Raw genomic sequence first — 16820 nt, forward strand, 5'->3', positions numbered from 1 at the left:
AGCAATCAGCGCTATCTGCCGCCGTTGGAGAGGCAGCTCCTGTCAGCCGCCCCTGAGTGACAGCGCGGCGGCTGCCCCGCCGCACAAGCACACACACCGTGCATGGCCCGCCTGCACACGCACACAGTCCTGCACACGCACACAGTCCCGCACACGCACACAGTCCCGCACACGCCTGTGCAGCCCTCCTGCACACGCACACACATGCACACACACACACTCCCACACACACACATTCTCCACAGTCCCTTTCACACACGCACACCTCACACACGCATGCAGCCTTTCCCATGAGGACCCCTCCTTCTCACACCCCTCACACACCGCACACCCCCCAGCACAGAAACACACGCGATCCTCTTTGCTTACCCCTACTCCCAAAATACACCCCTCCACCTCACACACACACACACACACACACACACACACGCACCAGCTGCAGCCATGGAACATTTCTCTCTCTCACGTGCAGACACTGGCATCCAACTTGTGCACTTTACCCCTTGCTCAGGCACCCAGAAACCCTAGACAGAAGTGCACCGCCAGCTCTCCCCACCACACACTTAGTGTGTTACCCCAAAACACTGCCTACTGCCACCTTTGGGAAGGGATCGCCCAGGGGTCTCACCTGATCTTGTCCAGTATCCCCGCTGCTGAGGGGTGCAGAAGGCAAGCAGGGGAGCCTGGGCAGTGCCCCATCCCTGGGCTGACCCCACAGGGCTCAAGGAGAAAAACAGCCCCTACATCAATATCATCAGACCCAGCAGAGCACAGGGCGAGCAACTGCCTTGTGCTGGCCAAAATTCCCACAAAATCAAAATCGGCCCCTTGTTCATTTTCCTTACCTTTTTTTTTTTTTTTTTTTTAATGCAAAAGGTCATAAGGATGTTTCGGGGGGGTCTCCTATGTGGAGAAAAAAGTCTTAGGCAAAGTCTGTGTTTAACTGGAAACATTTAGGGGCACCACAGGAATGAGCAAGATGGGCACTGAAGGCTGAAGCAGGAGGTGGTTTTCAAGGGCAGCACACACAGATTGTCAGTCCAGCACACAGTCAGAAAAAAAACCCTCTGTGTTGAGCTGTGTGAATAGTTGATGTACCACAGCACAGTGGTACACATCCACCTGTCCAGGCTGCCTAAGGAAAACCAGGCAAAACCAGAGCAGGAAGCACTAGATACTCCTGATGCTCTAAATCTCTAAATTCAGACAATCCTAATTTTTTAATATACAAAAAATTCAAGAGATTTAGGAGCTGTCTGTTTTGCAGATGACATTCTTCCTCACCAGTGGCCACCTCTGCTTTACCCTGGTGGGCACAGGTTCAAGCCATACATTACCCTGCACACCACACTCTACTCAATAGCACCGTGTCCAGAACAGCCCAGGCTGCCTTAAATCGGGAGATTTATGGTGTCCTGTACGGGGTCAGAGGCAGCCATGAGCTGACAGTCCCGCATGCCCCCTGCCCTCAGCAAACAGGCTCAAGTGCCAGTCATGGCTGTAAAATCAAGCCGGTGTGGGATCACCCAGGGGTGGCCACACTTCGCCTGACAGCGGATGACTGACGACACTCCTGCCAGCCATCCTTGGGTCCACAGCCAAAGCCTCCACAGCCCCCATCCTACCCTACCTTTGGGAACAGAAAAGACAAGCAGGTTGGTGACAGCAGCCAGGGACAGGCAGCGTCACAGCTGCTGGGCTCATCCTACTTCTCCTGCTGTCTCAGCTCGTGGCCACAATCTGCTCCTTACAGAGAAGTTGAATGCCTTCGTAGAGGCATTTGCCTTCTTCCCTTGGTGCTTCACAGCCCACCCATGTTTGCGTCAAGAGTGACACACACCTCTGCTTTTGTTTTTTAAGAGAAAACAAACCTTTTTAGATAGGCTCTCCTGTGCCAGGCAGCATAAGGGAAATCAGTCTGCCTGTCAGCTCCTTCACAGGCCATCTGAGATAAGACCCCTGGTCCACAGGGTGAGGGTCCCCTCCATTTCCAGGCACTGAGGCTAAATGGCTTGTCTGGCTCTCCTGTGGAGAAGAGAAACTATGCCCTATGCTCCTGAGACCAGCTGGGCCTCAGGTCAAACTGCTGTGGAGCTGGTGGAAGAAAGCCCTTCTTTGTCTCCAAGAAAGACTTGGGGACCTGCTGTGCCCCCAGGTGCTCCAGCAGCCAGTGGGCTGTGGCCCCTGTGGGAGGCTACTAGCATGGTCCCATCAGATCCCATCCTGCTGCCCCACTGCTCCATTGCCCTGATCTGCAGAACTGGGACTGTGTTTAGGTTGGTCAGGCACAGGGGTGATATCCTTTCAGAGAAAGCTCACGTACTTTATGTTATTCAGGGATGGCAAATGCTGCAGATGAAGCATCAGACAACAGAGACGTTAGCTGCAGCCCTCCCAACCCTTTTCCCACAAATCTGAGCGTACCAAGGTGCAGCTGTAGGGCTACAACGCCAAGAAGGAGCAGAGAGAGGAACTAGGACATGGAGATGTCTGTCCCAGCCCGGCTGGGGTCCAGGCTTGCTCTCAAACTTTTCCCGCCTCTCTCTCTCCTTTGTATCCCACACAGAGCCTCCTGGCAGTTGGGAAGTGTGAAGGCAGCTCCTGGAGTAGCCTAGACTGCAGTAAGGCAGTAAGCAGACCAGGAGAGGACTTGGGATGGAAGGGGCAGCAAGTGAGTGACTGTGAGACTCTGGGAGTAGTCTGTGCCACTGTACAGCAGAGACTGAAGAGAGCACAGGGGGTGTTGCGGGAGGCTCTTCCCATTCCCCTAGTGACGCTCAGCACTGAGCCCCCTCACCCAGGGCCACCCCAGCACCATCCCTGCTCTATCCCAGGATGTCCCTTTGTACATCTGTAGGATACAACTGTGTTCCAACTCCACCTTCCAGCCTACTTCTTCGTCATCTTCATATGGCCCAGTCCAGGTCAGAAGCAGTCCACAGACACTCTTCTCCTCGTGCAGAGTGAGAGATGGCAGCATAAGATCCTGTTCCCCACAGGATATCAAAGCCAGCAAGGTGTAACTGTTATCAGCTCTTCCGTGAGCTTCAGTCTGAAACCTCCCCACAAGCATCCCTTATTTCAGAAAGGCAGAGCCAAGAAAAGAAACACTAACCACAGTTTTAGGGGCAACCAGTCCAAACTGGGCTGAGTGGAGACAAGGGCTCCTGGCAAACTGGGAGTTCACATCCTAAGAGGAGGCTGGGAGAATTTGGGGTGAGTGGAAGCCAGCAAAACACCCACATGAGTTTTGCCTTGAACACCTCTTTTGGGGGGAAACTATCAGCAGACAGTTTCAGGTAAAACTATCTGTCGGAGAAGGAACTGGGACATTGCTGTCAGTCCCAGAAAAGGGCCAACAAGCACAGTTCCCTGCTCCTGCAAGACCACGGACATAGACATGGCCAGACCATGGACACAGCACTAATCTTGACTGATGTAGGAGAGCAGCACCTGCAGCAGCACACTGCAAGGCTGAGCTGGCTGGAGGGCGAGGAGAGCTCCTCTCTACAGGTGCGGAGGGCTTGGACAGCCTGCACAGAAGTTGCCTTTGAAAGAGGACAGACAGTGTAGGCAGTGGGGTGGTTGGCATGGGGCTGAGGGTTAGCCAAAGGCTGGGGCACACCAAGGTGAGGACATTGAAGTGTGGGCAGCACTGCACCCGAGCACCTCCCTCTGTTCCAACACCATAGGAAGGAGAGCCAAAATGCACAGGATCCTGTAATGCTTTACAGCCATTCCTGGAGGATGCTTAGCCATAAACCAGCTTTTTCCACCCCAAAATAAACACATGGAGGCTTCCCAGCAAAGCCAGAGGGATGCTAGCCTGTTCCACTCTCACCCTTCCCAGCCCTGCGGCCCAGTGCCCCCAGCCCTGCCTGCTGATCCTTCACCACAGCTTTAATGGGGCGTTTCAGAGGCAACAGCAGCTCCTCCATGGCTGAGCAGCACAGAGCAGCCTGGGGCGATCCCACTGCTCGCCATTAACCTGCCCCCACCCCTCAAAGGGAAGGAACTTGGCCAAACCCCACTGGGATGTGTTACATGGGAATGACCTTGTCTTCACTACCCACAGCACCAAGACAGCCCCAGGGCAAATGAGGAGTGGGAAGGGGAGACACAGCCCACTCACAATTAATTCTCTCTATTCAATTACTAGCAGCAGGGCTGAGGCATGTTTCGTGGGCGGTGGGAACACCAGGCTGGGAGACTACCTCTGTGTTCTGGTCACAGTCCCCTGGAGCTGTGCCTGCTCCTGTGCAGGACCAAGCTTGGTGACATGACCCTGTCAGGTCACTCTTCAGCAGTCTGCTCTCACAGCTTTGTTTCGGGGAACTGGGCTGACTCCTCTTCCTTTTGTCACTTCCAGTCCCTCCTGCCCAACAGCTTCCTAGAAATGCGACCTTTGTTTCCATAATTTCAGGCTAGGCTTCTGGAAGTACTGGTGTCAATATTGGCTTCATCATCCTCCTGTGGCAGCAATGCTCCTGCAGGTCAGAGGAGACAAAGCTAGGCTCTGCTTTCCATCCAGGCTAGTTGATAAGGAGGAGAGCTCACCACTCACAACAGCAGGGCTGCCAGCGTGGCAGGGGTAGCCTTGGGTGGGTCAGCACGTGGCAGCTTCACTCCTGGTCCCCAGGTAGAGCAGAAGCTTATTCAGGTCAGTCCATGGATGCACAGATGGATTTTACAATGGTGTTAAGCATCCCCTGCATGGCTACATTTGGCTCTGATGAGACCAGTGCTATTCTCATATCTGGCATTCCCACCTAGGGTATGGTGGGGGCTCAGAGGTGAGCCAGGCACACAGGTTGAGTGGCAGAGCTGAGTGAGGGCACTTGTGGGAGGGCACTGAAGGGGAGATACACACCCAGGCCACATCCATCTACAAGGAGAGAGAACTGGGATGGCTCTGCAGCTACCCAGCTCAGGAAGGCATCCATACAGAGCCCCAGAGCTCAGCTTGAGCTAGGCAGGCCAGAAAAAAGACCAAAGGCTCCCAGCAAGGACAGTTAATGTGGAATCAGCTCAGGGAGAAGGTGGCATATCCAGCCCTATATGATTTAAACCCAAGGTTGAGCATTTTTGTGCAATTCTGCTCTGCATCAAACAAGGGATCAGCAAACAAGCAGCCTGACCAGGAGTGGCCATGATGCATGTGCGTGGGGAAGGGGTGACACACATGGACACGTGTATGACGATGTGTGTGCTCATGGCATTTAGGCAGCTCCACTCCATTCTGACCCCATTGCACAGACCAAACAGCACCTCCAGGACCTGGTCTCAAGAGATTCCTGGCTGGCACAACTTCCCCAGCATCGCAGCCCCAGCCCAAGCAGCACCACCGTACTTGGGGTCTCCAGCCACGCACCATCAGGCAGGCCTGGGAAGGGGGGGGTCAAAGCCAGGCTGGGTGGGAAGGGGCTCCATTGGCCGCCCAGGAGGGTGGAAGCCATCACTCAATGCTGAGGATCACACTGTCCTCTCTGTGGGACAGGCTCAGAGACTCCTTCAGGGCCACGAGTAGCTGAGACAGAGATGCAAAATGCTGTTCCTTTCCTGCCTCGCTTCCCAGCCAGCTAGGTCAGGCAATTCAGCTTTCATTTAGATTCTCTTAGGAAGAGGACTTCTGCGCCCAGCCCACGGGGGGGTTAAACCTAAAACCAACAGCAGTGGCCCAGGGGGGTTGTACGTTGGCTGTAACTCTACCTTCATTTGTTTGCTTACAGCATCCACCCAAAATGCCCGTGTGTGTCTCTGGGCTCCTGTGTTAGTGGCAGCTGAACTGCTGACCCCAGGAGTTTGCAAAACACCAGGGTTATGGCCCCTTTGACATCCCAGCCCGGCAGAGCCAAAGCTCATCCTGACCCTGGCCCTGGGGAGCCAGGCCCCAGGGCACCCTGCAAGGGCTGGGGCTATGGGGGGAGGCAGTGGGGCCAACAAGACTGAACCCCAAAGAAGCATCAAGGTGGACACACATCCCCTGGCACCTGCTCCTCCCCAGTCTTGGTTGCAGCCCCCCACCTCATTGTGGACCACCAGCCCCATGGACCTGACCCAAACCCCCTGCTAGTCTTTATCCAAGCCCAGCCCTTCATCTTCTGTCAGCCCTACAGTACCCACCCCATGCTGGCACGGGGACCAGCACAGCAACTGTGCCCCTCTCCAGATCCCATGCCCAGGGCCATGTGTGGTCTCTGTGCCACCCTGCAGACCTCTGTTTTGGGAAGGTAGGAAATACATGGTCACAGATAAAGCAACAGTCAGAGCCTGAAGACAGCCTATGACTGGTTTCTCCCCAACATGAGCTGTGGTAGGGGACTTTTGCCTAGGTAGGTGGGGGACATGCTGTCCTAGAGTGTGGCCATGGCATGAACAAGGTACCCAAGCTCCCATCAAGGTGCAGACACCATCTCCAAGCTGTGCAGGGATGGCTGAGGGCTGTAGGGACCTGGCCTAGGCAAAGGAGCAAAAAACCAGCAAAAAACCAGGGAGTTCAGATGGAGTTTGAGAGCTCTCCAAATATTCTACTTCGACTTTTTTCCCAGGAGCCAAAATCCTACCTCCAAAAGGCTAAGCCCCACTGCTAGACCATGCTGCCTTCCCCTGTGAGCTGAGCACCAGGAGGTGCAGGGCAGACCTGCCACAGACAAGATCCCTGTCCCCTCTGCTCTCCTCATCCTTTGCTCTGCCCATCAGCAATAACCCTTCCTATCCAGCCCCAAAAACCTCATGCACTGCAGCTCAGGGGTCTCCACCTGCCTAAGAGCCCACTGGGGTAGTAGGGATTGGAGGCATGAAGTGGTACTGGATGTCCTACAGGCCCTATGCAGTGCCATCACCAGCAAGGATACCATAGTAGGCAAATCCTGACCATCCGACCTAGGGCTCTGCCACTGATGGGGCTGGGAGCAGCAGACTGCAAGGTCCCTGCACTCCCTGCAGTGAAGTATGACCCTGGGAGGATACCTCTGAGAGATCCTAAATCCCCTTGGGACTCAGCCCAGATGCTCTGGGCAGGCCCTCTTCCCCCAGATGCCACCAGCCCTGGCAGGGGCATGTGGCCAGTAGTGACAGCTCTGCCAGCATCAGGGACAGCCCAGTCCAGAGCGATTAGATTTGCGCCTCAGAGAGGTCAAAGGGCAGGGCACCTGTGACCTCTGTGTATCTGGGCTGCGGGTGCTGAGCACAGAGCTGCCAACACTGCCCTGTTGTGAGGCGGCTGCACTGGGGATGCAGGAGGGGACAGCGTGGGACAGCTGTGCTGGAGCCTCACCCCGAGGTGCTGTCTTGCAGAGGGCTCTCTACCACAGCCCAGCCATATTCACTTTTAGCACCTGCTTTATGTGACTGAGTTTAAATCCACACAACCCCCGCTCCAACGTTACCCAATGCTTCTCCAGCTGTGCCCCCACTGCAAAACATAAAGCCACAGCTGCCGGAGCAGCACCTTCATGGAAACAGTCCCCTCTTGTATTCTGGGCAGCACTATGGGACTGGAGACGTGAATCCACACTGCGAGCAGGCACACTGGGCAGCTATCACAGTCCGTGAATGCTCAAAGCAGAGCCTGGCCATGGACAAACTCCTGTGTCAGGATGTGCAGCCAAGCATTCGCTGTAGAACTGGGAGCTGGAGGAGCCTCTTCTACCACAGAGTAGTTAGTGGGTGAACACGCACACATACAAGCTCCCAACAAACTTGAGGCTCCCTGGAAAGGATCCAGCACACAGCTGAGCACCAGCACATGACCTCAGACCTGAGTTTCAGCTTCTCCATCAGACAGGACCAGTCCCACACAGTCCATCAGCACCATTTCCCTTTGCAAGGCATATTGACGGGAAAAGGATGGGAATTACTGGCAGCCTGGCCTTTCCAGATCCTGCTGCTGTCTCTCTTGGTTGCAATCTGTCTGCCCTGCCCCAGTGGCTCCCTGAAGCAATAGCAGAGGTTCTTGTGCCCACTGCCCAGCAGGATGGAACAGGGATAGATAGCACAGTCAGCTAACACTACAGAGAACAGGACACTTGTCACACCCACCATCAGGGTTGTCCCAGTTAAGGGTGGTTCTGCTGGTGCTTTTCCTGTCACCTGCTGCCATCGAGGTGCCACATGCCACACAGCTCTCTGTCCCACCTCACAGAGTTGTTGAACCCTGGGATTAGGGGGATGCTGTGTCTCCCGGGGTGTCCCCTCACTTCCACCAAAGCCCAGGAAGCCAAGACTCAGAGAACAACAGCTTTACCCCAGATCAGCGTGGGAACCAGCAAGAGAGAGCTCATGGAGCAGGAGACCAGCCCCACCTACAGCACGGTCACAGCTGTGCTTCTCAGCCGCCCTGGGGACGAGGTCTAAGCCACAAAGAGTTGAAATCCAGCCAGAACTCTGTTGGGGCAGAACCGACTGGGACATCACAAGGAAAACCACTGCCTGCCCATGCTCAGCAGAGCAGCTCCCCATCCTGCTCCTCCATCCCTGAAAAAGCAACTCAAATGTGACCTCGGAAACCAGAGCATCCTCTGGGAGCTGCTGGCCTGGCCCAGCCACTGGGCTGGAGAATGCAGTCAAGCTATCCAGCCCAGTGAGGCTACACCTGAGCCACACCCTGCAATGAGCAGCCCAAGCCTTTCACTGTGTGCAGCAGGCTGGTTTGGAAGGGGTATGGAGCATGCAGCAGCGTAGGTGCATGGCCGTGGTGCTCATGCATGGCAATCCCCGCACCACATTTCTCTGCTGCATGGCTCAGCCAGGGTCAGTGTTTCCTGCTGCTGCCAGGGCAGGGAGGGATCCATTGCCAGTCATATCAGCCCACAGAGCGCTGAAGCAGCAGTAAGGAGAGATGTTCAGAGCAAATCAATTCCCAGAGCAACTCCAGAGTCATCACCTGGACTGGGGCATCATTTGGTTCTCTAGGTATTAGCACCTCCACCACCCCTTGGGAGAGTGATGGGCTCCACACCCTTAAATGGCTCTCCAGTATGGGAAGCTCACATATGTACCTAGAAACACAACAACTCAATTGCACCCTCACCCTGTGCCAAACAAGGCAGCCCTCACACCAGGAGCACCACGCTTCACTCCCTGTGCACAGAGAGCCTCCTGCCCCCACCACTGAGTACCCCCCAGCCCAGCCATGCCCGAGCTCACCTGCTCTTAGACAGCCCTGTTTGTTTGCCCAAGGTATTTGCAGCCGGGGGCACCTGCTTTGATACCATCAGCTCCACGAAGGAAGCTGCTCACCTAGCGTGACCCCTGTAATCCCATCCTTCCCCATTAAGTGCTGTGTGTGAGCGCATCCCCCTCCCAGCCTCCTGCCATCTCAGCATTTATCTCCCCCTCCCCAAGTTGAGCATATCAAGGCTGTGACATTGCTAGGGAGTACAGAGCAAACCTCCCCAAGTCACTCAGAAAGGGGCTTGGCAGTGCCAACATCCCCTAACCCCTCCGTTGCCTCCCCTTGGTTTGGAGCATCTCCTGTCCCTGGGCATTGCCCTGCAGCAGCATTGGGGACCAGGCAGCACTCATAATAAGGTATTGAGTTGGGCTGGTCCTACAGTGAAGTGGACAAGCTTGGTCTCCTCAAGCCTCCTGCCACCTTCACCATGTCTCCCATGGTGCCACCTTTGTCCTCTGCCAGGACCATCCCAGCTGCCCAGATACCCCTAAGGAAACCAGTACCCTGAAACTATTTCCTTCTACCACTGAAGAGGCCAAATGCTCCTTCTTATTAGCCAGCACTGCCTGTCCCACCCCGTGGGAAGAAACTGTACCACCCTACTAGGTCCAAGCTGTGCCCACTCCCTCCACTCATCGCTCCCCACTGGGTTCTGAGCCAGCTGCCTCCCCTAGCCTTCCCTTCCAAAAACACCTAATTAGAAAGGATCTACTGGCTCTTGTCTCCCTGGAGCCAAGCTGAAATTCCGGGGAAGCACAAGCAGGATCAGGGTCTGGCAGATAGATTATTGCTGACCCCTTCTAGGTGCACACAGCCAGGGATATCTGCGAGGTGCTGGGTGTGCCAGCCCTGGCATCCCTGCCTACACCATCAGCACACCAGTGCCCTGTGCCCACCAACAGCTCTCAAACATCTCGCAGGGAGGATGCTCCTGCATCCCTTCATCCGGCTCAGCTGCAGGAGTGCCCTGCTTCCCACAAACTTCTTCGGGCAAAGGGATTTGTCAGGGGGTCTAACAGCACCCGTGGGTACAGCCACTGAGCGCCAGCCCCAAACACACAGGACAGCGGGAAGAACCACACTCGGAGACAGGACCTCTGGCAGCCGGCCCCTGCCCTCCCGCAGGAGGAGGAGCAGAGCGGGATGCTCTTTGCAGCCGGGGCGGGAGCGGCCGGGGCGGGCGGCTCCCGGTGCCCCGGGCGGGCCGGGAGCGGGGCCGCAGAGCCCGCCTGCCCCCTGGCGGTGCCGCGCCGGCCCCCGGTACCGGGGTAGTGCCGCTGCCTCTCCAGCCCCGTCGGCATCCTCTCCCATCACAGCTGCGGGGCCGTGCACCAAACAGGGGCTTCATCTCCCCCGGATCGGCTTTGTCCACTGGTGTCCCCCAGGCAGGTGCAGTCACGTCCTCAGGGGTTGGGATGCCAGCAGTCTTAGAGACATAGAGAGAAACATAATCTAGAATGGAGCCTGAGCTGAGGATCCACCCTGGATTTCTTACATAAGTCCAGGCAATTGAGAAACTTGCTGTTCCACGGCATCAACAGAGCCAGCATGGCAGAAAAGTCCATGGTGCTTCTCAGAGACAACAGCCACTGTCTCAAACAAGAAGGGCTGGGACAGTCATCGACACATAGGCCAAGGATGCAAGATTCGCTGCAGGGAAACCACCAGAGAAACATTTAAGGGCAGAACCAGCATGTGTGGGTGAGAAGTGCCACCTGACTGAAGCACAGAAAGGATCAAACCCTCTCCACATACGCAGGTGTGGAGGGACGTGACTCCGCAGCAAAGATCAGAGCTCAAACTTGCCCCACTGCAGCGTGCATGGGAGGAACCTGCCAGCCAGCAGTGACCCCTCTCCAGACCTGATGCCTGAGAGACCTTTATTCAGAGTGTAAGAACAATTCTTTACAAAACAGATTGATCCAGAACCTCCCTCCAAATCACAGACAGGCTGTGAGCTCCCACCTCACCATAATTGCAGTCAAGGACAGAGCCTAGAACCCAGTTTCTTATTTCCAAGTGTATAAAAACCATCAAATTGTGAGTAAATAAAAGCAAACACACTAGAATCAGTGAAAGTGCCTGTCCCACACCTGACATCCTTATGCTGGGGAAGGGGCCAGGACTGGGTGTTTCACAGCTAGGGAAAGGGGGTGCACAAAGTATAGGTCCAAGACAGTAAGAAGGCACAGGGCAAGGATCACTTCCTCCATCCCCAGCTCCCAGAACAGAGATGGGGGACAGGGAATATACCAGCAGCATCCATCCAGTTTTAGGATCAATCTCCCAGGGCTATGTGAAAGGAGACACCCCAGTGCTGGGAGCAGCCCCTGCTCCCCAGAAAGTTACAACAGAATAAAAATAAAAACAAAGCAGCAAACGTTGAGGTCCTGGCAAGGTGTCCGAGGTAAAAGCCGTCCAGGGAGAGAAGTCCCAGCGAGTACCTAAGAGGAAGAACCAGACTGAGACCAGCAGCCTCCAGTAGCACCCCCTACCCATACTTGCCACTTCAGTATCACAGCCACCCGGATCCTTCCTCTGGCGATGCCTGGCCCCTCACCTTGCCTGGAGACAAGTTACTGCTTCCTCCTCTACTTCTTGGCTGGCATAATAGGAGGAAGCTCCTCCTCATCCTCATCAGACAGGTCATCGTCCACCTCAAAGGAGGCATCTTCCCTGTGCACTGGGACACACAAAGAACTGTTGCTCACCAGCTTATGTCTGTGCAAATACAGCTGGCCCCCAAGACACCCCAAGAGTAGAGCAGCCCAAAGAGCATTGAAGCAGTTTCAACAGCAGCTTGTGGGCAATAAGCTGTACCCCACCTGGAGGGATGTCTCAGTGGGGAATGGTGACAGGCAGCCATGGGAAAAAAGGACAGTGTGGGACATCTAGACCCTTTTCCCATGCAAGGCTTTATGGCAGGGAAGGAATCCCTGCATAGAGAGAGATCCTGGGGAACCAACACAAAGGAGGCACCGAGCACACATGCCGGGCAGCACCCCGTACATCTCCCACAGGTTCTCTGACCAGTGTTCACACTCGTGGGAACCCTCCATACCCCTTACTTCCCACAAGCCCTTCCCCATCCTCAAGTGCTTACTGATCCTGTGCCAGCCACTGAGGTGTACTGGGCCAGAGCCTGCTGTCAGGCGGAAGGTCACCGGAGGCTGCAGCTTGAAGTTGTCCAGACTCAGCTACAAAGAGCAGAGTGGAGCTGAGTTAGAGGCAGAGGCAAAAAACAGAATATCCTGCAGTCCCCAGCACAGCACCTGGCCCAGTTAAACATGTCCCTCTGAGGGCACCTGCAGCCAGGCCAAGGCTACCCAGGGCATTCTCTCGTGAGCTGCAGATCCTAGGTGAGGATCCACAAACATCCAGCGATGTCCAGTTCCCTGCAGCCATCCCCCCTGAATCTTCAAAACAGCCTCTTACCAAGGGCTGGCATGACAACTTCAGATTTGCCACAGGCACAGCAATCTCCTGGTTCTCATGGTTTCGCCCAACAACTTCCACCACATTGCACTCGTCCTTGGCACCATCTGAGAGGCAGACCTGGGGGGGAGAGGAGACTGTAAACTACTGCTCTCCCAGGGGATATGTTGGGGACAGCCAGGGCTCTCCATGGAAATGGGAAAAAAAGCTCTCCCACAGCAATGCCACAAGCCCAGATGTCAAGCAAAGTATGAGGATGCTGACCCACAAAGCAGGGAGTGGTTCGGTGCCTTTCCCAGCTGGGACAGCTGTTATTGCAACTATCTCAAGGGACAGCACCTGGGCTGCATTTTCTGCTGATCTGATCCATGCTGGCAGGTCCTGTCCTCCCAGGACAGAAAACATCCCGAGAGAGAGCCAGGAACAAAGCCCTACATCTACCTGGGCTTGAAGAGCAACAAGCCAGAGACCCAGCTGGTGTGGATCTAGTGTGGGGCTCCAGCAAGGTCAAATACAAGGAATAAATACCTTCCTTCACCTCATGCCTGGAGTATTTCTCTGCTGAGCAGTCTCTGGCTCTGCACAAGCACCTCTGTGCAATGGATAAACATGACACCCCCATGAAGCCCTGCCATGAGAGCAGCCAGAGTCAGGACCTCAGCCAAGGGAGTTCACTTTTCTGGCCCAGCCAAGAATGGGGAGTGAGCCTGGAAATGGGGGCTAAGGGCATGGGTGAGGAGAGAAGAGGACAAGCACAGTTAACTCGCATTTCTCTTACCACAGACAGTGCCAAAATGTGGTCAGAGTCATCTTCCTCATCCACCTGAAATGTGTAGGATTTGGTACTGGCAGTCAGCTCACAGCCTGGAAGGAGGAGATCAAAAAAGCTGTAGCAGGCATTACACAGCACAAGGCACCACAGGCAAAGGGTTCCCAGGGCAAGCCCTGGCCAGGCATGCACATGACATCCCTAAAACTCCTCATTTTCTCATGTTCAGGAGCCCCACTCAGCCTCAGGCCAGGGCTGCGTGCTCCCAAGAGCTGTGCACTTGCCTCAGCACCATGCAGGGACAAAACCTGGTGTCCCTACAACAAGCTGCCCTGAATCAATGCCTAGGGGCACCCAAGGTCCTCAAACACTGGCAGGGCAAGTCTCTTCCCCTCCAGTGAGCAGAAGAGCCAGGGTGTACCACTGTGGAAAACAGGGGAGGGAGCAGACAGAAGAGTGACTCTGCTCTTGCCATCACCAGTAGAACTTTTTCTTGGGTGAGAGTCTGAAAGCAGAGACAGACACAGAGTGCAAGACCTGAGTGATGAGGCACAACCCAACGGGAGGATGCTGGGCCAGGCTGCAGGGAGCTGGAGTCCTTCAAGAGAAGTTTTGAGACATATTTTATTACATACTTCTTAGACAGTTACAAAAACAAGGGAGACGCACAATTACGTCCTTAGCTCTTACGATCAGGATTCGGCCAACCAAAGGGAGGGAGGAAAGTGCCTTGGGTGTATTTGCTTCTTGCAGGATGATTCACCAATATGAGACCGATCGGAAAAACGCGGAGCTGAGTCCTGCATACCAGAGCCGGCACTTGCAAAGGCAGCCCAGGACAGGACCTCTTCCTGCCCATGCTTCTGTACTCAGCTCGCTGGGGCAAGGACCAAACCCCAGGTTCATAAAAAGCCCGGGGGGCTGCTCCGCTGCCCTGCCCAGCGCAGCCGTGCGCTGAGCCGCGCTGCTCAGGCCGCGCCATGGACTGGGCGCAGCCCGCACACACGTTTGCGAGCAGCGCAGGGCCACGTGTGCGGGGAATTCCACGGCCCGGCCGAAATCCCTCCCAGAGAGGAGGGACAAGGCTCCTCCGCCCCGCGACAGGAGCCCACGAAACGCTGACGTAGGAGGAGCGGGGGATTAACCGGAGGAGCGGGAGCCGGGCCTGCCAACCCCTTGCCCCATTACTCCCAACCCTCTATACTCGCTAGAACACCAAGACCCCACGCGGTTTCTCCCCCAAACCACCTCGGGACCCCCACCACGTGCCCGTTCCCTCCCAAGCCCGGCCATACACGTGTCTCTCCCCACTCTCCTCCCCACCGGCACGTTAATGCCCTCCACGTGTCTCTTCAGACTCACGTGTCTCTCTTGCCCTCTTCCCCTCACTTCAGTGTGTCTATGCTGCCCCCAGGTCCCTCTTCGGTCGCCCCCCGTCCCTACTGCCCCCCACGTGTTTCCCTCCCCCCCCGCTCTATTCCCCACCCAAGTGTCTTTCCAGCCTCCAACGCCGTCCCCACTACTCACCAAAGTCTCTCTCTGCCCCGTCTCTCTCCTGCCCCCCGTTCATTGCTCCAACGCGTCTTTCCTGCTCCCCAAGTTCTCTTACCCACCCGCGTCTCTCTTGCCGTCCCCCCCCCAACTCCTGCCCATGGTTTATTACCCCGCGCCGTGTCTCACCTCCCCTACCATCTACGATCCCCCCCGTGTCTCTCTTCCCCCCTCGCCCTGTTCCCACTGCCCTCCCGGCCCCCGGTGCCGCTCACCGAAGAGGACGCTGCCGGGGCAGGCGGGACCGTGCGGCTCCATGAGGTGGCGGCGCTGGGAGCGGGTCTGGGCGCGGGCCGCGCCGTGCCGTGCCGTGCCGTGCCGAGCCGCCCCGCCCCGTGCCCGCCCCCGTGCCCAAACCAAAAGGCCCCGCAGCATCGCCTCGCATCCTTCAGCTCGGGGATCTCCCGCCCATCCTGGGCCTTCGGCATTTACTGATGCCACGGCCAGCTGTGGAAACGCCATGCCGGAAAAATGGCCCTTACTACCGGCTGCCCACCTACCGCCCTTCTCCCGGGCACTGTCCTGGCCCGCATTACGAGCCTTCCCAGCACTCGGGAGAAGATACAGGGCACGCACAGAGCCGGGAGGCTGAAGGCATAAAGAGAGGTAGCGGTGGACAGGAGAGTGACAAGAACTCAGGTAGGGGCAGAGAGAGAGGGACCTGCTCACCTCTATCCCTTTAAGCAGGGGCGAGAGCAGCATGATCTGACACTGGCGACTGTGGCACCAGAGCCCTTGAGCACAGAAGGCAAAATCCTATTTCAAAATCTGTAGCAGGGAGCAGAGGGCCGGACTGGCCTTTCAAACCAGAAAGGGAAGTAGCCTGGCTGGTGCTGCAGGGGTGGAGGGGAGCAGCTAAATTGAAACAAACTTCGCTAATGATTAGCTCACACCACGTTCTGGGACAGAACCTGGCTCTGCTCCCACCGCAGAGACCTCTGCCAGCCCACCACTTGCTCTGCTCCAGCTGGACTGGGTTCAAGAAAAACATGACTGAAGAGGTTTGAAAAGTGGAACCTGGTCCCAGAAAGAGGCAAGCACTCGCTCAGCAATGGTTACACAAGCACACCCATGTGCTTCTCAGCTGCTGCTCTCCACAGCCACCTGACCCTACATGACCCATCTGCAGCCACCACCCTGGAGCAATGGGAGGCAGGAGCATCCATTTCTGAGTTATGCTCCCTAAAAGGAAAACAGTCTGGTGCAACATCAGAGCCCAAACTTGTCTCCCATGCCCAGATGTACTGCAGAGAGGCAACTCTGTCCTAACTTCATGAAACAGGCTTCAAGAAAATAAAGTTGCCCATATGTAACACATTACAACTTGGTGAAGAAAAACTATCATTTTTACGTGGAACATTTACTGGGCCAGGAGAAAACTGCTAACTTCCTTGCATAGTTTGTGTGTTATCCTGTTCTCCACACTAAACAGCTTCTGAACTGCACCATCAGTGCACTTGTACAGCAGGTGGATGAACTCTTGCTAAGTGACTTTAGGAAAAACCTGCTTTTCATACCCGTGGCCCATCCCTTTGCTTCACTGCCATTCTAAGCAGGAAGTGACTTGCTTTAGCTATCTCAGTGTTTAGCTTCCCAAGTTAAACTTTGCGGATGTACAACTCTGGCCAGGCTGTGGAACTGTGATGTTCGCCCACTGCACACAGTGTAACGCCCAAGTTACTTCATCTCACACCTTGTCTGTGCTGGCAGCTCACTGGGGTTTCAGCAACCTCTACACTGAGCAGCCAGCAAGGAAAAAAACAGTGTCTGAGAGGGTGAAGGAATGAATCCTCCTGCAACACAGCTCATCTTGGCTTTGCCAGGCACTGGTGACCACCTGTGAAAGAACTGGGGTTTTTTTTACAGAATGGGTAAATTTCAACAGGCACA

General features: G+C 55.6%; 1 protein-coding gene across 1 annotated transcript; it reads right to left on the reverse strand.

The window, feature by feature from the left end:
• Window positions 1–11018: 11018 nt before the first annotated feature.
• Window positions 11019–15254, reverse strand: NPM3 (nucleophosmin/nucleoplasmin 3). Its single transcript, XM_032694862.1, has 6 exons — window positions 15146–15254; window positions 13389–13474; window positions 12611–12730; window positions 12279–12372; window positions 11736–11858; window positions 11019–11619 (listed from the first exon to the last, which is right to left on the reverse strand). Exons 1-5 carry the CDS (start codon window positions 15186–15188, stop codon window positions 11767–11769), a joined length of 435 nt encoding a protein of 144 aa, XP_032550753.1. The 5' UTR covers window positions 15189–15254; the 3' UTR covers window positions 11019–11619; window positions 11736–11766.
• Between the last annotated feature and the right edge of the window lie 1566 nt (window positions 15255–16820).

Source organism: Chiroxiphia lanceolata, chromosome 8, assembly GCF_009829145.1.
Source record: "Chiroxiphia lanceolata isolate bChiLan1 chromosome 8, bChiLan1.pri, whole genome shotgun sequence".
Classification (NCBI taxonomy): domain Eukaryota; kingdom Metazoa; phylum Chordata; class Aves; order Passeriformes; family Pipridae; genus Chiroxiphia; species Chiroxiphia lanceolata.